The sequence below is a fragment of the Notothenia rossii genome (assembly GCF_949606895.1).
Source record: "Notothenia rossii genome assembly, chromosome: 4".
In the NCBI taxonomy this organism is placed as follows: Eukaryota; Metazoa; Chordata; class Actinopteri; order Perciformes; family Nototheniidae; genus Notothenia; species Notothenia rossii.
This window is the reverse complement of record NC_136902.1, coordinates 79,786,899-79,811,308: the sequence shown is the minus strand read 5'-3', so window position 1 is coordinate 79,811,308 and position 24,410 is coordinate 79,786,899. Positions and strand designations below refer to the sequence as shown.

The following is a 24,410-nucleotide window of genomic DNA, read 5'->3' as shown; positions in this document are numbered from 1 at the left end:
TTCCGTCCATTGAAGTGAGCCTGATGCTGTGAGACATAAAACACATTGATGTTTCTCACACACACAAGCTTTCACATTCTTACACCCCTCCCCCAACAAAGACTTTAATCTAAAGGGTCACCCCCAGCCGGCAATCAACCCCTTCTCAGATAAACGCTTGATTTCCCATCTTCAAACGCACAGGCCACTTTGCACTTCAGGTGCAGTGAAATGGAATAGTGGTTCATTGGCTCTGTCAGGCAAACTATACATGCAGAACGGATAAGTAATTCAACAGCCGACCATTAAAGCAGGACGTCTTCATTCATCTTCTCCAGAAACCTAAAAAGTGAATAGAGCTGGCGGTGTGGTGTTAAAGACATCTTACACTTTAAAACAACTTTGTTAAAGTTACCCATTTCAGAAGAATCTGATAACTGTGTTCAGGCTGCAATCCTGTCCCCTCTACCACTTTCAGAAAGGATGAAGCCTCTTGGATAATTGATAAACCTCATACTTTTTATATCCTTACTTTTTTTGTTGTTAAATATTAACATTTGCTACATTGACATTTTTTTTTACAGAGGCTGTTCAGTATTTGGATTACGTTTTTGAATTTGGAAAATGTACTTTTAAACATTAATCATGTTCTGCAAATGCCGATAACCAACCATCATCGGTGATATTTCAGCCAGGGAGCATGTAGTCCCCAATCGTTCTGCCCCTCTCCACTTGTCCTCTCTTTATAATAATAAGACAAATACAAAAATAGGGGTGAGATCTAACTGATTGGTCTGTATATTTAACCGTAGATTAAGGGTGTGTCGGGTGTTTGAAAATTGTGAAAACCAGAATAAAAAGCTGATCCAGGCCCTCCGAACTGTCAGAAGAAGTTACCAGAAAGATTTTTCTCTCTCCCCGTACTACTTTTCTTACATTTTGGAGTGCCTGGATGGCTTTACTTTCACATAAAACACAACAGTAATTTCTTTTTAAATGGAAATGTAGTAAACAAAATATATTTGTACATGCCCTGCTGTTACATCCTGGCGGTCGGAAATGTAGAGTTCACAGCATATTCACAAAAGCGTTAAATGTTCAGTATCTAGTACCACACACTTGTTTACACATACTGATATGAATAATTTATTAATTTCACATTATACAGCCCACAATGAACTCTCCATCCCACTTCCATTAAAAAGGACAATTTAACTAAAAATCCTCCCTGTGGAAAATAATGATGCATCACACGTTCTCTCAGTCTCTTCACACTCTCCAGTGAGTTATCAATATATTTAATTAAAATCTAGACTTATTTTATACTTTTGGTCTCCATTCACTTGTTGGCAGCCCTCCATCTGTCCCACTGCTAAATACAAGTTCAGTAGTTCTTGTTGGCCAAATCTGTTCCCGTCCAAGATCTGGACCAACTGAATGTCCCCCTGCTCAGGAGCCTCGGGTTATCCAATCACTGAGCTTAGTCTCTGGGTATCCCATGTTACAGAGAGCACGTCGAGTGCGGCTCCTTTAAACATTCAGCAGGCTTTCAGTGGAAGGCGTAGAGCAGGAGGAGGATGGTGCAGACGCCGATCACTGTGCCGAGGATCAGGGAGTCCCTCCTCTTCCGCAGGTTTATTCGCTGGATGAGATTGTTGATGGTTGGGAAACGGTCGGGGAGGGTCAAAAGTTAAGGAAGATCACAAATATTTAAATTCACAAAGACATCTTTGGTTGGCAGTCATAAAACAAACACTTTGGATGTCGATGCCATGCAAATATAAAATCTCAGGACAGCTAACAAACTGAACATTTGAAGGCTTAATGATTCAGCTAAAAATCTTAATCTTTGCATATAATGAGATCTCAATAATATGATATCTAGAATTGGGGAACATGATGGATATTGAGCTTTTTTTTAAAACTCAAGGAAAAGGGTGCACTGAATTTATAACAGAAAACAAAAAAAGTTTGTTTTATATGGAGATTTTTTGTTTTATATTTGATGTATGCACCATGACATCAAGTCAAATTCCTCGTATGTGTGAACCTACCTGGCAATAAACGCGTTTCTGATTCTGAAAACAGGAGCATCATCGCTAAACAAAATGCCGCACAGTTTTCATTTGATCAACATTATCTTGTTTGTGTTACCTTTGGAAGCCAAAATGCAATTGTAAATAAAGTCATGTAAATTACCAGACCTACTTAAAAGAGGACTGATTAAACGTATAACATGGTAGAAAAGCCCTCTCAACCTGCATTAGCCCTTTGCTCAGACCGTTTTACATTACTTGGCTTCTATAAGTATCAAAAGATAATTTGTGTGAATGACCACTCCTTGGTCCATCCCTATAAATATTCATAAGAAAGACCCACTTTCCATCAGAGAAAAGCAATATGTGAGCATTGATTTCTAAAGGACCAGCATTCATTTCATACCATCAATCCTTCAGCTTCCAATCCATTGTGAGCTCTCTTCTATTTGGTTCCACACACAACTATCCCATTAACATTGCCAACGGCGTGTGATTAATTAGGTGGTTGTTTGTTTTACCTAATGTTGACCTCCTTCCTCCTTCCCCCCCCCCCAGGGAGACCATAAAGCAACCTTAATGTGCACCATAAAGGATACTGGCCAGCGTGTTGACCCGGCTCTGTATGGATTTCAGGAAGCCACGCTGCGAGGTCATGTTCTCCTTGGTCGCCATGGCAATACTAAAAGACAAAAGGGAGAAATGAGATGAAGAGTGACAAAATGCCGCATGGCATTGCACTCATTAGTATTGTTAAGAGCCTTTGACTGCAAGTGAGAACGCTAAAGCTGTCAAGGCGGAAAACAGAACCACCTAAAATGTCTATTTTTGGAAATAAATGAAGATGTCCTGTCACCTACATTTACTCCCTACAAGCACCATGTCAGGAAAGCATGTATGACCAAAGAAAAGCTAGTTTCTAAACAATTATTAGATTTTTTTGAGTTTCTTTTTTTATTTTTAGTATTTAAAGCTAGAGTTGGTAATAAAAATCATTTTTTAAATGTTCTTTATATCCTGTCAGCCATTAACAAATCAAATGATCTCACAAAAAAAAGATCTGGTATCTTTAGCTGTCGACAGGAGTGTAACAAGCCTGTCCAATCATTTCATCCGGGTCCAGAAAAACGCCGTTTTTTTTGGTTGCATACGTTCAGAATATACTGTACTGTTGTTCATTTCTCAATATCCCTGCGCCGTGATTCAATCTGGTATTAAAAGACAATATTTCTGTAGGCACATCCGTACTAAAAGACAATCGTTCTGTAGTGAAACATAAGTCATCGTATCACTGCTTCATCTTTACGTCGGTTCCTACGATATGTGTGTGAGCTGTGGCTTGTACAGGAAGGTGTAGAGTTACTGTGTTACTTTAGCTCTCCGGCCTCAGCACCTTTCCGTGCAGCAAAGTGCCGCTGGGCAGTTGGCAGGAAAGGTTTCAGGCTCTATGTTTGCCCTCTGTGGCGTCTGTTACAAGTAGTAATCAATGGAAGCTACACTGCCCTCGTTTGAGCCCTTCTCCGAGAGAGACATTTAGAAAGATACTCCCCAGAACAATCCGACAATGACAAAACGCTGACTTTAGCTTAGTGTTAATATGCTCAAAAAAACAGGTGGCACAAAATGTAACTGTTGGCAGCGAGGTGATAAGCAATTAGCGCCCAGGGGACTGACTCCTCCCAGCCCAGAGAGACAGGGCTTCACAGGAGGCCGGACAAAACCAAGTAAATGAAATTGCCACGGTTGTTTACACTTGGCTGGAAGAGCTGATGAGCAGCAGGCCTAGAGAAAACGGGCGCCTGTGTGTGTGTGTGTGTGTGGTCATGGCTTCTCCCAACAGTCCGCAGTCTTGGCCTGCAGCAGTGTTTTGGGGATCATGTTCTCCTCTGTCAGGGGGAAACACTTTGCTGACTACAGAAACCTCCACACGTCTTATTTTGATGCAGGGAGTGACACACACACCCCCACCCACACACACACACACACACACACACACACACACACACACACACACACACACACACACACACACACACACACACACACACACACACACACACACACACACACACACACACACACACACACACACACACACACACACACACACACACACACACACACACACACACACACACACACACACACACACACACACACACACACACACACACACACACACACACACACACACACACACACACACACACACTGAATCAGCCTTAGGATAAACAACAACAAAAAAGTTATTCTGATTTGTAAGCATGTCTCAGCATTTCTTTTCAAGGTTGTTTGTTGTTCTGATATGCACCAGAGGGAAATGGAAATAAGGGTCGGAGTTACCAGAGAGGTAACCACAGGAAGAGGACACTCCACACGAGAGAAGGGTAACTGGAGAAGTAGACTGTGCGCTCTTCACTTTAATTCTTCCCAAACAGAGCAACAACAGCAAGCACGTCCAAAGATAAGTAGTTCACTACTCAAAGAGCAAATAGAGATAGTTAGGTTCAGTGGCGTTTTTATATGTGCAAAAGTGGTGGGGCACGAACAACTTAGATGTGTATATATACACACATCTAAGATATGACATAAAATGAACTTACCAAAGCTGAAGTAGATGGTCAACTTCATTCATTTTCTTTCCGTTTTAATGATTTTAATCGCTATAAGCTGCTCTCTCTCGTCTCCTCTTCACATCTACACTTTTCGCGGCACACATACTTACAGCCAATCAGCTCTCTGAATTATGAGATGACGTTTAGTGGGTATGGCAGCACAGTGCCCCTATGGTGATTGTTTTTTTGCCGCACACATTGAATAGAAAAATACTCTGAGCATGCGCAGTGTAGTTTTTACAGTACACGTTTATTTTAACAGCAGAGAGAGGGGTTTGCCCCACGTCGCTCAATAGGCACACTGTAGACACTAACTAGAAGAACGCAGACAGCAATGTACAGACGAATCAGATGACTAAACATGATCATAACATATATTTTAACATACATTAGTTTTGCATATTTTGGGAATTATTATTTGCTTTACTTTCTGCTGACACTAGGCGGGGCTGTGCCTAATGACGAGTGGCCACTGGTTAGGTTAGAGCCTTTTATTCATCATTTCTCTATGGACTCAGATGTAACCAGATCTATTTTCTAATGTAAATCATAATCTGGAAATGTTTCGATTTTACACAACATCTCTCCCCAGCAACTATATCTTGCTCCCTTTAGTTAATTAATTACATTTACTTGAGAGTGCGATAGGATAATTTGAGAAGCAACCTTAATGATTTCCACATTTAACTTGGGAGGAATAAGAAACAGAATTGCAAACGTATAGTTTGAAAGGTTTTCAAAAATGTGGGAAAAGATCAGAAAGGCAATAGAAAATGACACAAGACTTTGGAGAAAATGAGCCTTTCTAAAAAGGTAAGTAAGGAAACGGAATTTGAGAAATATAGACGAAATCTACAAATCAGCCCGCTGTCCAAGCCAAGCCCCAGGCAAACATAGTTTACGAGATGCAGGGACTGGAAATGGAAAAGGCGATGGGTGGGAGAGAAAGCAGCCAGCAGGGATGGAGGGTAAATCCTACACAACATATTTGTCATTTGTGCATTTCTGCAGGGAGTGGAAGGAGCAGGGCTGGAGAGAGATGGATGGCATCTATAAATCAGTGAGGTGGGAGGACTTACTCTGGGCACGTGACAGCTTTGTTCAGTTTAATGCACACACGATATAAATGTGACCATCAGTTGCTGCACTTCCAAGGCTTTGATGTGTATCAATTATTTTGGCCATGTGAAACCACCGTAACAGGACCTGTCAGGCCATGTTAAGGTACATTGTACATTTGATTAGGATTCAGCAGGTAGGTAAGACAGTGGAGATGGGGTGTGGGAGGGGTCCCATATGTGGGAGACAGAGAGCAGGTCTTACCTTATCGTGTCATCCATCAGTCGGTCCGAACTATAGACAAAAAGGTAGGAGAGGGCAGAGGAAGGAAAAAGAGAAAATCACAGGTTAGATATTGGCATGAGGCAGGATAGCAAACCTTGGATGGTTCTAAACATGATATGTGGGCAGTTATCAGTTTCAGACTGTAGGCCAACGATACTGAATCACAGTAATTGGTGAAGCTCAGCTGAATTAAGTTTAATGTTGTGTGGGACTGGATTTCCTTTTCTTCCATCAATCTGATCAACTCCCACATAGGGAATAACCACCAAGGCGGGCGGCAACACAGCACGACTTAATTATAATCTTCCTACAAAGTGCAGTGTGGTCACATTTCTGTGTTCACAAAAGCAGAGAGTATTATGTATTTAACAATGTTTGTGTGTAACTCAAAAAGCAGCAGCAGCAGCAGATGTTAGACTTGTTTTATGTACAAAGCTAGATAGAGTCTCCTTTAAGCTCAGAATCAAAGAGGAATGTTTGCCATTGGTCTGGAGCCAGAGAGATCCTGGAGCAAAGAGAGGGATCCAGACACTGCTTTTGTCCTACAGACCAAAGTGGAAGGCACACATCCACACAAACAAACCTCTTATGTTGCTCATAAACAACAACGCTCTCAGTGGTTCACTCCCTAATGGTATCAATTTGGGTCGTGTTTCAGAGAACTAAGCTAAACAAATAAAACTCTAGGAACTGTATTCATCGGGAAGTTGAGGCAGGTCATGCAGAAAGCTAATATTTGCCCTACTCCTATTATACTTCAACAACAACGTCATTGTGTCCGTAGAAGCAATTCTATGCATTTCATATTTGCACATCCATTCAGCTGCACAACCTGATTGCCTTGCTTCGTATGTGCTTCCTGTGAAGCTCTTAGCGTCCTAATGTATCAAACCAGAGGAGCAGGAAGGGGGCTCTCAAAGATTCCCGCTTTGATTTGATCCACAACAAACTCTTCCCAAACCACAAACATCTTCAACCTTTCCCCGAATCTTCTCTTTATACCTTAACTATTTTAAAGCGTGTCACCGTGTCTAATCTCATGCTACATAATTCACTAGTTTGGTGTTCAATCATAGAGATTGTTCTCAAAACTATGATCCATACTTCATGTCAGCTCCTGGTGACGTATACAATTATCTCAATTATAAACAGCTTGCACAGCACCTGGAGCCTGAAATTGAAGCAGCAAAATATAATTCAGTCGTGATTGATTTGTAGCATTTACACCTGTGTCTATCCTACTGTGACATATCAAAATGTCTTCAGTCATTGTTTGGCATCCATCAAATGCTGGCAAGCTCTCAAAGGAGTTTAAAAGTTCCATGTTAGGAAAAATGAGAAGTCATTTTGTTATAGCGGAAAGGAGCACTACAATATTCAGACAGTCCAAAAACAAATCAGTTAAACACAAATCAATACTAGTAGTGGATATGAATCGTTGTAACAAAATGTGACTGTGGGTCAGTATTGACCAACTGATTTTGCAGAGGAGACACTTTTCTGGGTTGTATTAGTATAATGACTTTAAGCTTGGTCCTGCTAATGACCTGTAACGTCTGGGTCCTTCTCTCTCTACTGGAGGGCCCAATAGGACTGATTGTTGGATTTAAGTGCTGTAATCCCATATCCTCGCCAATCATACTGAAATGGAAACTGCACAGTGTGTGGGCTGGAAGGCCTTCTGTTGCTACTGCTCAAGCTAACTATTTGGCAGTAGTATGTAATACTGTCTAAGTAGCTCTGAATTGTTTTGTGAAATAGAAAGGTAACTGTCATTGTCTACATTGTCGCTGTATTGTATAATTATTTGTTTGTTTTACTTTTATGTTTTTTTTCCCCTTTCTAGGTTTCTTTTCATGGCCCTGTTGTTTAAGTTATCTTGATAAGCATTTTTTGGTTTGGTTTTGCCTGTGTGGGCATGTGCGGGTGGAGGGAGGGAGTGGGGAGTGTAGTGCGTGTACTGTGATATTACAATTTAAATGAAATGGCATCGATTATTATATAATGAAATAAAAAGACGTACTAAAAAGATAAAGAAAAAAAGAAAGGCAACTGGCACATAACTCCGGCTGGATGGTCTGCCATAACGAGAATGTGGGAGCAGGTGAGTGCAGCAACTGTCTTACAAACCCATTGTGCTGAATTTGATTATTATGCACTTAAGATCAAGAAGTGCTCTAACAAAGGCTGAATGTCTTGAATAGAAATAAATGACAACTTAAGTAGAATGTGGTTAGGTAAAGGGCAGACAGCCACATGACACCGGTCTTAAATGATGGAAGAAAAAACGTGATGGTGGACAGACAAACGACTGACAGAGAAAACTAAACCTTTAACCGTCTGTCTGCCGGCAGTGTAATCCTTATAAATCACGAGCTGTGAAGCAAAAGAGAGAGCGGCTGTGAGCTGAGGTGGGCTGTGATTTATGGAGATCTTATATGCAGAAGGAGACGGGCCAAAAGATGTATGCTTTGCTCCTTCCGTCGTCAAGCTGCAGCAGTAGTGGTGAAGTTGATTGTGCGATCACGTTCATGTCAATGTGGCCTTCTGTGGTTTCTGTGGTTTCTTTCCGTTTCCCCTGGTCAGTGCTGTTTTGTTGCAGTCATTATATCGCTCATTAGCTTCCTCATATCCTCATAAGAATATAGAAACGTACAGACTGCGTCCATTCAGTAGTGCCTGATATTTTACCACTGGTTGTTGCAGTGATTCTCAGGCACCACTGCAAAGATGAATAGACGATCACAAATGGTTCTGTGAAAGGATATGTTTTGCAGCAACCTCCTGAGATGAATGCTCTGTCATGTTGGCTTTTAGAGCAATGTGAGGCAACTATACAATCAGCCAGGTAAACTGAAACATTAATTACATTGCCTAGGAAACAGTGTAGCGAATCTTGGCAACATTTGTAGAAAGCAAACTGCATCAGCAAAGAGGAAAAGTGGTCATAAATCAAAGCTCGGAGCTACATAGTCAGCACACTTCACAAATTGTCAGATTCGAGGAGGATCTTTACAGTAACGCTGCCATTCACCAACCATGGCCAATGAGTTCCACTTCACTTCTCCACTGGGGGAAGCAAGACAGACTCTTTGAAAATGGTTTTATCACGGTAGAGAGGATCTTTCCTGCATTTTGTTGTAGACATTTGTAAATGTAGCTGCTAAGGGAGAGAACATTGTGCAAATGCCGGGCTCTACACCTAGCAAGCAGAATACATTCAGCACATAACAGCGATCAGCTACACTTCGATCATAATGTCTTTACTGGAACATAAACACGTGAGGGCATGAATATGGTAGATGAACTATGGAAAAGCTTTAACATTGAGATGTTTAGGTACATCTTTTTTAAGGAGCAGTTTGATATAACCAGCTAGAAACAAAGCACTAAACTGAATTGACCTAAAATACCAGAGACATGGCATTTTATTGCTCTTTTTGCCTGCTTCAGTCTTCTGCTCATTTCATTTCAGTGGTCAATCTCCACTACGTATCTGAGCAAGCTTTTAGCAGGTGGATTTTTTTAGGAGGATATAACTGCTCTATCTACTCAACCGTAAAAGATAACTTAAAGTGGACCTATCATGCTATTTTTAGGTAATAGGTCTCAGATAAAAATATATACAAAACATGTCTATGAAGTGTTTTGCTCAAAATACCAAACAGATCACCCATTCTAGCCATGCCTCATATCCCTCCATTTCACTTCCTGTTTCAAAAGTGCTGATTTGGCGTATAAAGCTTTTTTTTTTCTTTTCTTTTTTAAAAAGGAGGAGGGAGCTGAGCTCATGCGGGAGAATCTACCGGCAGATACTGCGGTGATGAAACGCCATAATGGATTATCAAGGATTATTCCTGAAACAGTATGGAGCTCAAAGGCTTTCTCCCTTGCCACAAGGTGAGTTCCTTTTTATTTCCTGCTTCTTCACACACATGCTCTGTGCAGTACAGGTTAGCTCTGAGTGTTAGCGATGCTAATGTAGACATGCACCGAACATATTACGTCCAAAACAGTCAGGCATTGTTTCTGATAGCAACGTTTCTTATAGGGCCGTGGGTCCACATTTCGGATATTACGTCATATCGGACGCAAATCTGGATCAGCTCCGTTGTAGCCCCGTTTTTAGAGATTTGGGTACGGAGGAAAAAGAGAGGGTTTTATTTTCTGACACTTTGTGAGTTCCCTGGCACACCGGGGAATAATATCTATGTATAAAAGACATCAAAAAGTGCATTTTGCATGATAGGTCCCCTTTAAATATTCCCATTTTGTAGTGTTTTTTTGTTAGCTAGCTGTTACTTCACCCTGAATAATCTGTACCCTGTTGATAGCCAAGGATGGCTATAAGATAAAACTTCCAAATGTCCACATTTAAATCGAAGAGTAAGCAAGTCTCCATCATATTCAAGCCAATGTTGTCAATGTAAAAGTAGGAGTGGACAAGTGAATGTGCCTCACTTCACACCGACACCATTGCTGTGTCAAAAGTAATTCCTCCGTTTGCCAGGAAGTCCTGATAGCAGTGACCACTACCATTAGAGCATTTCCTCCATGAACTTTTAATGGACCTGCCCCTCCCTCCCTCTAGTTTATTCATGAGCTCTGCCCTTTATGGCAGAGAGAGATGGAAAAACAGCTACAAGGAGAGAGAATAAGACAAAGATGAGGCAAACTCACAAACCAGTAGCTCTAAAAACAGGTTCAAGTTCAAGATCGCTTAAACTATTAGTAACACTTACGGAGATATAAAAAGTGACCCAAAAAAATGCACATCTCTGATCCTAACATGTATAGCGCATGCTGCTGCTACCCACCTCATATTATCTTGTCCCTTCCTTTAACAGTAGTTTCTGCGCTTGCCAGGGTCACACAGCGACCTGCGACATCAAGTTGAGAAAGTTTAATCATCGTAAACCTCTGAAAGCGGTGCCAAAAAGCTGCGTGCCTTCACTAGAGGCAGCAGCCCTCCCTGTCCTTGCAGCCAACCTTGGCAGCGGCTTCTCGCTGTCTAAAAGCTCCTAAAGTTTCACTCTTATTCACCTCAGCTTCTCAAACATAATACAGGAAGGTCTGTACACGGATCACCACTACCAGCACACAAGAGGAGGTTATCTTAAAAATGTGTCTGTGCATGTCTTTTTTTATCAGGCACTGTTGACAATGAATGGCAAACACTCCACTCGTTGCAGACATTTATAGATTAACTGGAAGGGACTTGTTCTCTTTTCTTTGGGAAGTGATTAGTCTTAGCTGAATAGTTTGGCAATGCCGGTACCATCCCTTGCCAATACATTTTTAAACAAGCGCACGCACTATGCAATGCCTTCTTTGGCCTCGGTGCAGATTTATATTGATTACACATTACATCATTTACCCTAAAACAGAGACAGAACACTCCATGTTGGCTTTCTTGCCTCAGGTAAAAAGCCAAGGGCACAAAACAAGTCTATCACAAGCTGAGCTGCAAAATAGCTCCACAGACACTTCAGTGGGAATATTTAATACTAAGAATGTTTTTTAATCTTTCTAGATACAAACACATCCCTCAAGTGCACACAGGGACTAATTATTATTATTGCATTTGATTAAAAGAGAGAATCCCAGATTGTCAGAATGCATTCAAAGCATTTGGACTTAAACCTCTGATCTCTATGGAGGATCCATGCTCTGCCTTCAATTAGACTTCAGACAGTTTCTCTGGCCACTAACACATTTTACTCCCTTTCTCTGAAGGCCCTTTTTCCTGTTTCATTGCTCCAACAGGATCAATCAAGCGTGACTCGATCCTCATCTACAGTCTTCTCCTTACCCCTCCCCCCCCCTTCTTTGTCTATGGTCTGGGGAAGCCCTTTGATATGGGTTGTGGCAAGATAATGTCATTGTCGATATCCTGATCAATTGTGCTGGATTGGCACAAGGGCTTAAGTGCTGGGAATGCAGGTCGCTGCAAGAAGCCAGAGGAGGTTCAACATGCGTCACTGGCAAACCCTGTTCTCATTTGATGTTGCTATTTCGTCATTTAAATTCAGTATGGCAATTTGGAGAAAAATGAGGAAGGAGGAGAAGGTTCCTCCGCCCTCTCAATTCAATATGTAAGATAAACAGCGTGATATGAGCAACCATATGACTATTTCTCAGGGCAACTCCCTAAACATGAATCCATGAGGGTGTTCACTTTCCTAGTAGTTTCATAAGTGAGTATCACAATGCAGCTTAACACAACGGAGTGTCTATGTGACTCTTCCGGTACGTCCACACAGCAGCGTTAAAAAATCTTCCAACGCTTCTGCCCATTCACTTTGAATGGGGTGACGTCACTTTGCCTCACTTTTCGCCAAACTACATTGTGGGAAGCGAAGCGGAGATTTCAGGCATCTCAGGCTTCAAAAGTTGAGCAATGTTCAACTTTTGAATCTTCTGAAGCTTTCGGTGGAAGCGTCAGCCAATCAAATCATATGCCAGTACAAGCTCTAGCCAATCAAACCGCTGCTTGTGTGTCAGGGGCGGGAGATTCATGTGATTGTTTGTTGGTCGAGCTTCAGACACGCCCGCCGGCAAGCTTTTTCCGAAGCCGCTGTGTGGACGTAACGTTAAACGCCCCTGTGCAGCTACACTGAAAGAATGCTACTGCAATTAAATGTCATTATTAAATTCACTTAAAGTGGAAGTGGTCTGTGACTACATCAATCTGTTGGAAAAGTATTTCCTGGGAGTGCTCCAACTCCAACACATACATACTTATATTGTGGATACATATATGATATTATACATATGGATATGGATATTATATGGATATGGATATATGGATATGGATATTATGCACATCCATACTCCAACTCCAACTCAGTGCATCTTTCAATATCTTGTAAAAGATCACTAATGGGTAACTACACCAGGCACCAATTTCTGCACCATCAGCTTTCTATCAGCATACGCTACAGATCCCTCTTCACGTTACTGCCAGAAGGCAAAGCAGCTGTTTTAGGGACGGGGACATTATTTAACGGATTCAGATGAAAATGTTGATACATTAAATTTGAATCATTTCAGAATAAAGTTTCAGCCATGGAATAAATAAATACAAATATAAATGAACTAAAGATTAAAACTAAAAACCTGCCATGTCCTTGCAAAGGTGGTTTTCTAGCTATGTTTTAATTGCTTTTTAAAATTCATGTTTAGTTTACTCCCTGTATATGAGTCACTCTATAAACCCATTTTCATTTGATAAATTGAAAAATAAACATTAGCCTTGTCAGAGCAGATGAAGCCAGCTTTTAAATGAATTGAGAGGTTATTGATGTGGAGGTATTATTCCTTTGAGAGGTTGAAAGAGGAAACAAACAGGATGAATCCATCAGACTGCTTTGTGTTTGCTAGGTTGTAATTATCAAATGGGATCATAAAGTCGGACATTTCAGAAGCTTTTCTGCATTTTCTTTGGGTTGCGTGTGTATGTGTGCCCTGCTGACATCTCATTTTTTCTTTCCACACAGGGTGCCTCTCACACACAGGTACACACATACAGGCTTCACAAACTTTGCAACCTCGTGCAGTTCTGCAGTGCCCGAGTCAGCCAAATGATAGTAGGACACTAACGAGGTTGTTGGCAGATCATAGTGTGACCTACTGTGTCAGTATACAGGATATGCCTAACTAAGCTTTAACATATAAAAAGGTATGCAATAAGGTAGAAAAAGTGTTAGCTTAGCATCACACGGTGTGGCAATAAAGTAACCCTCCCAAACAATTACATCTAAAGCCGTCTCTTCCTATATATTCTTCATCGGGACATTAATTAAAGCACAAATGTGTTTTCTCTCCACTAGCCAGGAAAGCACTCAAACCCTACCAACAGTTTCTCTATCCTGAAGTATACAACAAACTCTAGATTAATGAGGGCGAGATCCTGGAAAAGCAGCTCCCCATCTGCGAGAGTAAAGGTATAACGAGGTAAAGCACTAAAGGGTGTCAGATCTTAACAAAGCAAGCATCAGTAGCAGCAATCATTTCCCGTGTTACTCCAAATGGTTTTGCTGTACCATCAAGATGAGTTATTCCAGCTTTGATTTCTGCAAAGCTCAGGCTCTTTCCTCATCAGGAAAGACTGTAAAGCTCTATGGTGGCTATATCTCACTTCCAACTGCTAAACATTTGTAATTAAAAAGTTGAAATGTTCATCACTTCAAATTGTTTGGATACAGCAAAGAGAGGTGATGGGACTCACTTTCTCAGATGCTCGTGCTCCTTTAGGAACAGCTCTGTTCTTCTGTTGTTGACCCCGGAGCCGCTCTTGTATGTCCTAAAAAGGGAATGTCGACACTTCGGTTAAAACAACAGCCACTTTTGATAAGGTCACATATCAAAGAAAGCTTTGCAACAATTTAGTCTCATTTCTGACATGTCAACCAACATTAGAACAGCAATTCTCAGCATTCAGCCCATGACAACATTACAGTATATCATCCAAGTCAAATGTGATCCAGAACTCAGTTACCTCTTAGGGTTGTAAAAACATGCTTACATTTAGCCGACAGTAAACAGCCTTGAGCGTGAAGTTTTGTCTGTTCAGATCAGTAGACCTTGGAATCAGTCGCTAAGAGAAATATATTTCCATATTTCACCCCATTTAGTTTTTCATCACCACCTCAGCATTTTTCTTTCCTTCATCCACAGTCAAAAGATCAAGGGGTAAAAATAGTTTGCTAGTTTATTTTTGCAAAGTGTGTCTATGCCAGCTTTTTAAATTTGCCTGTCTCACTAGCATTAGAGACCTGCCTGCAGTGTGAAAGTCGTGCTCATCTTAGTGGTGAAGCTTTAACGGTATACGTACACACAAACAGAAAACACTGGTTGCGCCCTGGGACTGCATATCATTTGACTCTTCATTGATATATTTAATCTGATCCACTGACAAAAGGGACAGATTTGTATCGAATAGCAGTCGGCGCCAATGCTGCTGCCTTTACTGCTTAACGGAAAAAGCTCTTCCATTTAACTCGGATATCCCGAGCTGGGAATGACGTCACAGCCGAGTTCACTAGGTCTGAGTAGATAGTCGAAAACCTGTACGCTTTGTTGGGTTAGGGTTAGGGTTAGGAACATACCAGTTGATAACCACTATTATTATTACACCCCAGTATTCTTTGCAGATACGAACCCGAGGGCGACATAAAGTTGTACAGTACTGTGTGTATGACTAATTTAATGAGGCACAAAAACATCAAGTGAGTTTGTAGTAAAAAAGAAAATATATATCACAGATCTGCATGCCAGAAAAAAAAAGCTAAAAAAGCCAAACTGGAGAGACGTAAAGAGCCGAAGGAGAAGCCCGGCCTGACTTTAATCCATGCAAGACATTATCTAAATGGCATTATTTATGTAAGAGACCCCTGATTCCATTTGATAGCCCCATACAATGTCAGGTTAATACAAGAGCAGAAAGAAAAGAACTGTGCTCTATGACTAAGCTATCTGGTAGCAAAGCAAAGTTAATGGACGGGTTGTTATACCACCCACAGAGCAAACACATCACACCCATTCTCTTTCGCTTAATGCACCACTCGCTACCAGCAGCGCTGAACAGCTGACTCCCAGTGCTCTCCGGGGTTTCTGGTCGTTTAACACAGCCCCACCCTCCTGTTGGGCGACAACGAGATAAAGGGCAGAGGAGGAGGGGGGAACTGTGAAACATAATGCACACTTACCATAAACATCCTTCCCCACCCAGAAGTCCAAGAACAAAATGTGCCTACTTCATGCCATGTGCGCCATCCAAAGTCGGTGCACACACACAACACCCAACACACTGAATGGAGCCCAATCTGGCCGCCCCCCCCAGCAAAGCCTTTGTGAGGCTGGATCTGCCTTCACTGACAGCTAGCTTCATCACTCCAGCAAGGCCTTTTAAAAAGGGCACTCATGTAAATCCCAAGCAAGCGGTCATTGTTGTTGCTGACATTTAGAATCAAAGCAGGAGAAGAGGAAGCATGACGTCTGGGCTCAGCTCTGCTACAAGTCACTGTTATGAATGGTGTATGTTACGCTGTATGTTATGCTCCAAGCATAGTAAAAGATATCGACACCGCTTTTGACAAAATTACATATTGCTCATTTATTCTCTTGCATAACTGAGACAGTGTGCACTATTTATTTTAATCAGTATTGATTTTTTGTGTGTGCAGTGTAAACAACTTTGATATACTTCAAAATCTACAGTTAACAGCGTCCTGGCTGGGTTTACTCCATGCCCAAGATCTCTACTGCCCTCTACCCGACGAAAGGGTAACAAAAACGACAAAAAGCTCAGCTGTAGCAGAAACATTGATCGATGGATCAATGGCATTAAAACACCTACATTTCAGAAAGAATTGATATTACCAATTTGCTCTTGCAACACAACTCAATTCAAAATATACTACTATCAGAATCAGGTTTATTGCCAGGTAGGTTCACACATACGAGGAATTTGACTTGATGTCATGGTGCATACATAAAATATAAAACAAAAAATCTCCATATAAAACAATAAATTTTTAAGGACACTGTAATAAAATATAGTTAAATTGCAATAAAATAAAGCAGTAATTTACAGCAAAATGGAATGCAATGAATAATATAAATATAGCATATGAAATATGAAATAAGAATATGCGCATTAAGGAGTATTTGAACATTGTGTGCATCAATGTAATGCATATAGAGTCTACGTTGTGTCAGTGGGGGGGGGCCTTGTTTAAGAAGCCGGTAGCGGAGGGGAAGAAACTGTTCAGGTGGCGAGAGGTTTTGGTCGTGATGGAGCGCAGCCTCCTGCCAGAGGGGAGGGGGGGTGAACAGTTTGTGTCCAGGGTGGCAGGGGTCAGCCACTATGTGACTAACCTTGACTATTTACCTTACACGCAACATTATAATAATAATAATAATAATAATAATAATAATATATTTTAATTATTTAGCGCTTTTCCTGGTGCTCAAAGCGCTTAAGTCGTCATTATGGTGCACGTTTTAAACTAAGTTGAAACAAAACAATCTCAGGCTTACTGGGTCATTGCTTCTGTGATGTGAATGTTTGAAGTCATTATTTTTCTCACTGCAATCTTTTACTGTTTTGGACAACACTAGAGTAAACTTGGATAAAGATGTGATCATTGATTTTTTTCTCTCTGAAAAGATCAGATTGAGATGTGTTATTGATACCAAGTGAGCCCACAGCTTGTTATTCCTCACAAGCAGCATCGCAGTTCAACAGACCAAGTCTTGGAATATAATAAGCTAACCCCCCAGCTGTCCAGGATCAATTGCCGTCATTTATTCTCAAGCTATAGAGCAGCCATATCACTTTCCCATGCCCATTCAGCAAAGGTCAATGGGGAAGTAATGGGCAAATTGCTCTTTAAAGGAAATTGTTTTATGTAAAGCTTGACTCGGCATCTTATTGTGCTGTGCCACAACACAAGCGGTTGTAATCCCCTACCTGTAGGCGCAGACAGTTCCCTCATTAGCAGCTCCAGGGCACATTATTCATCGTTAGCCTGAGCAATGGGTCAACAACACTGGCTCCTTTTTATGCATTGGATTCATCAAGAGTCTGCCTATTAGCAAGGTCAGCGGCCCTCCTTGGTAATGTGATTTTATGGGAATATCGAGGGAACTGTTGCATGTAGTGCTGACCTCCCTGGATGGTAATAACCGAGTAGATGTTCAGGTAATATGTGATCGCTAATGTGCATCATGAATTCTAATTATCATTAGACATTAAAGGCTTGGTGTTGTATTGATAACATTAGTTTAAAAATAGGGTAACTTGAAGAATACAATTAGGCCTGAAATAGGAGATAATGCACTTTCACAACAAATGATGTAATGGTTGATGTATAAAGAAAGAGAACCATTGAGGGGAAAGTGTGTTCCTCTTCAACAACAATTTTTTCATCATCTTCTTCCTCATTATAAAATTGGACCATTGTACTTAAACAAACAGCAAATGTATTGCATTAAGTAGCATCATGCCAATACATGCTGCATTATCTATAAGAAACATGAAGGCAGCCTGCACAGTCAGTAGTTAGTTATATGTCCTCAAATCCAATGTATACAAGTCTATAGCCTTTTTCAAACCAAGTTCCAGGTCATTGATATAAATCAAAATACATCATCAGCAGACTCATGCGATTAGTTTTGCATTTACAACACAGCCATAAGGGTTTGTCTAAAATGTTCTGAGGTGGGAAATTCGCAGATCAGAATTCCATAAAAATCGATCCCTGCTCCGATTCACTCATGACCGCACACAGGAAATGTTCCTGGATATCGATAGACTGCATGAGGGAAAGGGAATTGTGATTACACCGGTGTAACATTTTACCTTTAAAAACCAATGCGAATTGAAGTTATCGAATTATAAAGAAATAATGACCACTGACTAATGACTGTGTGAGAGCTTAATGAGAAAGGGCTATGATGTTAAGTGACTGAGGCTTATGTATGACTGTATGAGGCATCCAGAGACTATCTGCATACTAGACGGATGGAAAGGAATCAATAGGGATCCTGCAGTGCTCCCCGTATGCTCACTGCTGCGCCTCACAGATCAATAAACCATTACCAAAAAAAACGACAAGAGTCGTGGTCTGGGGGAGCTTCCACCTCATTTCAATACACTGAGCCAATCTGAGCAGAGGACACACTTTCTCAATACAAGGCCGGAGAGACCAGGAATCGTCTTAGCTTTTAATGGCCAACATTTTTCAAGAATGTGCCAAGTGGAAGTCAAGGTTCAACTATCCCTCAAAGGAATAATGTCTACAACATAAAAACACTGAATAATGCTCGGCCGTTTCTATTCCTCTGCATCCACTAAGATCAAAGAAAATACATTCATGATATGACAATATTACAATTGCAACTGTTTTACTGCAATGCCAATAGCAGTCTTTGTTTACCTCGAACAGGGCAGGGCAATATATCAATATTATATGTATATCTTGATATGAGACTATAGAAAGTTTGCGATAACATGTATCATTTCATAATACCCACATATCTGAAGATTATTTATCAAAACTGTTATGTGTAAATATTGTGTCAGCACCAATTCTACGTTATCGATACTGAGGTATAAAAAAAAAGGGGTATTTTCTCCGTATTGCCAAGAACTAACCACGAGCAGTCGATATATTGAAGTTATCGATATTTTTGTGAAAACAGTGTGAATAATAATAAAATACAGAGTAATTTTATATTAGCTCCTGATCTAACTAATAAGATAAGAGATAAATCCCCGTGGGGAAATTCAGGCGTTTATAGCAGCAACAGGTTCAGAGGGAAAAACAGGATTCAAACAAGTAAACAAAAGATAAAATACAATAGAAATAAAAATAATAATAAAAACATTTAAAAAATGAAGTAACTGTTGAAACAGATATCACGGTAAAACGTTTGTCATTTGAATGGACATACATAATAATAATAAGGTGGTGTGACTGTGTACTCACTCAATGTCTTTCCTGACAGACCCCAGCAGGTCTTCTCTTTCCCGAATGGCCAAGAAGTTGCCTTTGGTTTTGTGGAATTCATGTGTGTAATCCTGCGTAGGAAACAAAGCAAAGGGGGAAATGAAAAAGGGAGGAAGAAGAACAAAGTGCAAACACCAAGAGCAGAGAATGAAAAATATGTGTGTGCTTCAGAAAACTGTCATGTTCTGCAGGGAATTGAGTTAAGGTTATTCACATAGGAGACATGACATAAAACATGTGAAGAATAATACATAAAGAGTATAAATTAGAAAAAGATGAAGGAAAGCTAATTAAGAAGGAGAGGGCCAACCTGTAGGATGTCTCTGTGTCTCTGGAGCGTGTGCATGAGTGCGGCATTGAGAGAAGTTGAACCCGGGGTATTAGTGTACTCCGCCATCTTGTCATTCACCGCAGTCAGCTGACAGAGAGATGGAAAATGAATGGAAATCACATCAGAGCAACCTTAAGGTAAAGTCTTGCACAGAAACCCAGCACAACATGGCAGATAGGCAAAACTTAAACAACACTGCAAAAATGTACACTTTAATGAAAGTGATTTCTTTCATGCCAAATGAAACATCTCTTGTCTTATTACATTTAAAATGGACACTGTATTGTTAAATTATCTTCTGTTTATATAGCTTGTTGTTTGCAGAGTCTGCCTTTTTAAATGTCCCAGGGGAAAGGGAATCATGTACCTTAAATTCAGATTTTAACCAAGTCACAGTTCATCATTCTACAGTGCAATGCAAACCATGTGAAGAAGTGGAGAATGGCTCCTGCTCTTTCCTTCATTAAGACAAGGACCTTGGCATAAATCCAGGGCTGTCCTTATGTTCTTTTTTTGCATGGGCCACCTGTTCAGGAGAATTGACTCACTTTGGACAGCAGCTGTTCGATCTCCACTGACATGGTATCAAACATCCTGTCCTGGGTGGAGTTGTTTAGCAAAGGGGTGGTGTCTGACCTTCAGGAGAAAAAAACAAGAAATGACACCTATCAGGAAAACGACTTCAAGTATTTTGATGTGCTACCTTTTCAAAATGTTGTAAGTAAGTGTTTTATAAATGTAGTATCTGAACATTACACCATATATGTATATTGATTACTGAGTTGTAGCACTGATTAAATGATGCAGTGACAAAGGTTTAGCACCAAAAGTAGATATAAAGTAAATAATAAAGTGGTTTTAAAAGGTTAAGCAAATGTAAATGATGTGCCGCAAAAAGAAAATAAATGTTGAATTAGAAATTACACAGTGAACTTAAATTATGGCTTTTCATGTAAAATCCAACACAATTCACATTTCAAACCCCTGTATACTACTGTATCCATAATGTGATTGAACCACTTGAATAAGAAATAGAATGATTATTATTGTTGCTATTTTATGTTTTGTATTCATGTGCAATATCAGCAGTTATGTGCAATATCATATCCTGTACAATATGTTTTAGATTATATGTGCAATTAGGGCTGGGCGATATGGTCTCTAAACGATATCGCGATATTTACTGACTATATCGTGATTTACGATATATATCGCGATATTCTGAAATGTCCTCTAAAAAAAAAAAAAACCCTGATGTTTACAGTCACGCCAGTATGATGATTCTAGTAGTCCCTGCAACATATGTCTGCATTAAAAAAAATCGACTAATAATGAAGAAAATTAACACATTTGTTGCAATAGTAATTTATGCACTAACTACATTACTACTTGTACTACAACATTTGAATCATCAGTTCTTCCTCATTTTCCTCAATTGTTCATATTTGGTTTATGAAAATAATTATATTGTGGTCATTGTTCAAAAATGTCTGCTATTATAATGAGTAGTATTATTAGTATTATTATTAGTATAATGCGCTTTCTGTCTTCCTGTCATTATCAGGAGTTAGACATGTTATGGCTATGTATTAGATTAGATTATAACCTTCATTCTCCTAAACTGCTGGGACATTTCCCTAAAGCCAATACCTTTATATTTTCTACTCTTCACTTACTTGTCAGCATAGGTCGGCATTGATGTACAGAGCCGACAGAAGACCTTGTTTATATTGGCATCATATTGAGAGGTGCAGTGACGCGTCCTAAACCAGGAAGGAAGCTGCTGGTTCCCTCGACAAAAAAGCAATGGGATTTCTCCACAGGGTTTTGGAAAATAGCTGGAAATAAGGTCTGTGGAAAACAAACCTGTTTGATAAATGCACGTTTTGTTCAGCCGGATAATCTCCACATGTCTACCCTACTTTTATAATTTTAGAATCATAAATCTAATCGATAGATTATAAAAGGGTTTTAGGACGCGTCGCTGCACCACTAGAAGCCAACTCCATCGATCAAGCTGGCTGAAACTTTCTCTCCCTCTTCTTCTCATGCTCCCTGTCACTCTCCTTTAACTCCTCCGGTGACTTTCTTTTATTTGAAGATAGTTTTTTGCCCGGCGCTCACGGGCAAATGGGAGCCTGCTCGCGCTGGCTCTGCAGCAAACAGCTGCTGCGGAACCAACGCTAGCAGGCTCCCGTTTGCCTTTCAACCAACAACGACAACCGCCTCACGAAACGCTATGTTGTAGCGTTAATAAACGAAACAATTTAACAAAATTGCTTGTCAAAGTACCTATACCACTGGACAATTTTATTTTTTTTAAGCAATATTTTTAGTGGCCCGAGCGGGCAAGTGGAAAGTACGTTATGCTGGCCCGGGGTGTCTAAATAGTGCTTCCGAGCCAGCGGGCCATTTATAATGTCGAGCCCTGCTCTCTGTCACTGTGCATGTGTGTAATGTTTGTGTGCAAGTTAGACGGGGCCTGCGTGTGTGCCTGCGTGTGTGACTGTGTCTATGAGGGAGAAAGGAAAGCTCATTTTGGCCGCGGCGGGAAATTGATTTGACAAGATAATACTCGATGTTCACGATGTGGTCATTTACGACATCGCATGGAGTGCAATCCACGATGTATCGTGTAAACTCGATATATCGCCCAGCCCTATGTGCAATATGTTTGTATTCAATAATAATTCAGTGTTTTTTAACTGTTTGCTGTATTCTGCACGTTCTCTTGTTGTTGCAATGTCCCTTTGCCGCTGTAACACTGCAGATTATAAGGAATATCTTATCTTATCTTCCTTGAAGTAGTTAGTTAGCTATGTAGTCTCCAGGTAAGATACCTTTGTCTCACAACCTAAACTACTTAACATCCCATGACCTGTACGACTAAGAAAACGTAGGAGAAGTCTTTAGCTTCAGTCGCTTGTTAGTTCTGCATGTGTGGCGGATCTTACGTCTCTCCTCGACGTCCATCCCTGGAGCTGCTGTAGCTGGTGCACAGTTTACTGAAGGACACCAACTTCAGGTCGAGTTCATTCTCCAACTGACGGGCCTGCTTTCGCAGATCTGTAACAAAGACACACACAGCGAAAGAATAACACATTTAAAAGTTTAACAAAAGTACAGTTTAGTCTGTTGCCACCAGTGGAGTGAAGTAGTAACTAAATAGATGTACTCAAGTACTGCACTGAATTACAAATGTGAGGTTCTAGTACTTTGCTTGAGTCTTTCAATATGTTGCGTACTTCTACTCCACTACAACTCAGAGGTAAATCTTGTACTTTTACTCAATTACATGTATTGAATACCTTTAGTTACTTTGCAGATTCGGATTAATGATGTGAATTATAATCAATACTTAAGTAAGACTTTAGTTACACCTGGAGTAAATTCACAAGATACTCTGCAGAATACAAAGTAATTCAAACTCACCTTTGCCAGCTTTGATAACACTCTAATGCATCAATAATTATAATCAAAAGCATACAATATATATTATCTGAAATGGACCCATCTGCATAATGAGTACTTTTTACTTTTGGTACTTAGTAACTATATTTTGATGCCAATACTTTTGTACTTTTGCTTGAATAACATTTTGATTGGAGGACTTTTACTTGCAACAGTGTATTCCTACATTCTGGTACTTATACTTTTACTTAAGTACATGACCTGAGTACTTCTTCCACCTCTGGTTGCAACAGCCAAAGCCAACGATAACGCCATTACAGCACCGGTTCTGAACTTGTACCATTAAAGTGAGATAAAAAAGCTGACTTATATAAAACTAGGGGGAGAAAAGGAAACGGTTTCTTGCAATACAGTATGTTCAGCTAATGGTTATAATATCGGACAACCGTCTCTCACATTGTCAAGTTGATAAACACCTTGATGCAAATTGCGATATGTTAGCTAGCTTGTTGGGTGCTAGTCGTTGTAGGGAAACACACGTATGTGTTTAAAAACGGATATGAGTCAACTCCGCCGACAGTGACAATAGCAAATGAAACGTTAACATTGTTGGATGCTATACTAGATGTTGTCGTACACTGTGATTTTTTAAATCGAGTGTGGTTTCTTCCCTTACCTTCCCAGTAGCTGCTGCCTCCTATCCCTGCCATCTTTGTTGTGCTGCTACGTCACCGAGTTCCGGCCTGGGCACGTCACGTGTCAGAAGAAGACGTTCCACTTACAAAACAAAGAGGAGAGTTTTTACCACCCTCAGCAGAGTCTGTTAGGCGACACACTCCACAGGCTCCACAGGCTCCACATGTACCAGTCCACAGTCCACCAGCCCCAACATAAAGCGCCGCCTAGAGGGCTTTTGGGGCTTCCACACAAGTTTCATCAGTCACAGATTTCTTTTATTTTTACTTGAAATCCCGACATATAGGAAACAATGTTGAGAATGCAGCTACACACTGCATTGTATATGCACACTGTCAAATTTGCCGGACAATCTTCAGTTATATGTTCCTATTTTTTGAACTACCCAACAACATAACATAAAACTGTGCAATGTGTACTTATATACTAGGAAATATTGTATTTACATCTGTCATCCTGCAGCTTCTTCATTACTTTCTAC

General features: G+C 40.4%; 1 protein-coding gene across 1 annotated transcript; it reads right to left on the bottom strand.

Moving 5' to 3' along the window:
• Positions 1–1,112: 1,112 nt before the first annotated feature.
• On the bottom strand, positions 1,113–24,075 carry gosr1 (golgi SNAP receptor complex member 1). The gene is made up of 9 exons (XM_079675105.1): positions 23,910–24,075; positions 22,777–22,888; positions 20,371–20,458; positions 19,802–19,909; positions 19,471–19,562; positions 14,205–14,279; positions 5,954–5,983; positions 2,615–2,697; positions 1,113–1,653 (listed from the first exon to the last, which is right to left on the bottom strand). The coding sequence occupies exons 1-9, from the start codon at positions 23,941–23,943 to the stop codon at positions 1,529–1,531; spliced, it is 747 nt and encodes a 248-aa protein (XP_079531231.1). The 5' UTR covers positions 23,944–24,075; the 3' UTR covers positions 1,113–1,528.
• Positions 24,076–24,410: the final 335 nt, after the last annotated feature.

Coding starts and splice junctions, on each gene's coding strand:
- gosr1 (XM_079675105.1), bottom strand. CDS start 23,943: ATGGCAGGGATAGGAGGCAGCAGCTACTGGGAAG. Junction 22,889..23,909: donor AGGCAGCAGCTACTGGGAAG/GTAAGGGAAGAA, acceptor TCTTTGTTACAG/ATCTGCGAAAGCAGGCCCGT. Junction 19,563..19,801: donor GACACAGAGACATCCTACAG/GTTGGCCCTCTC, acceptor TTTCCTACGCAG/GATTACACACATGAATTCCA.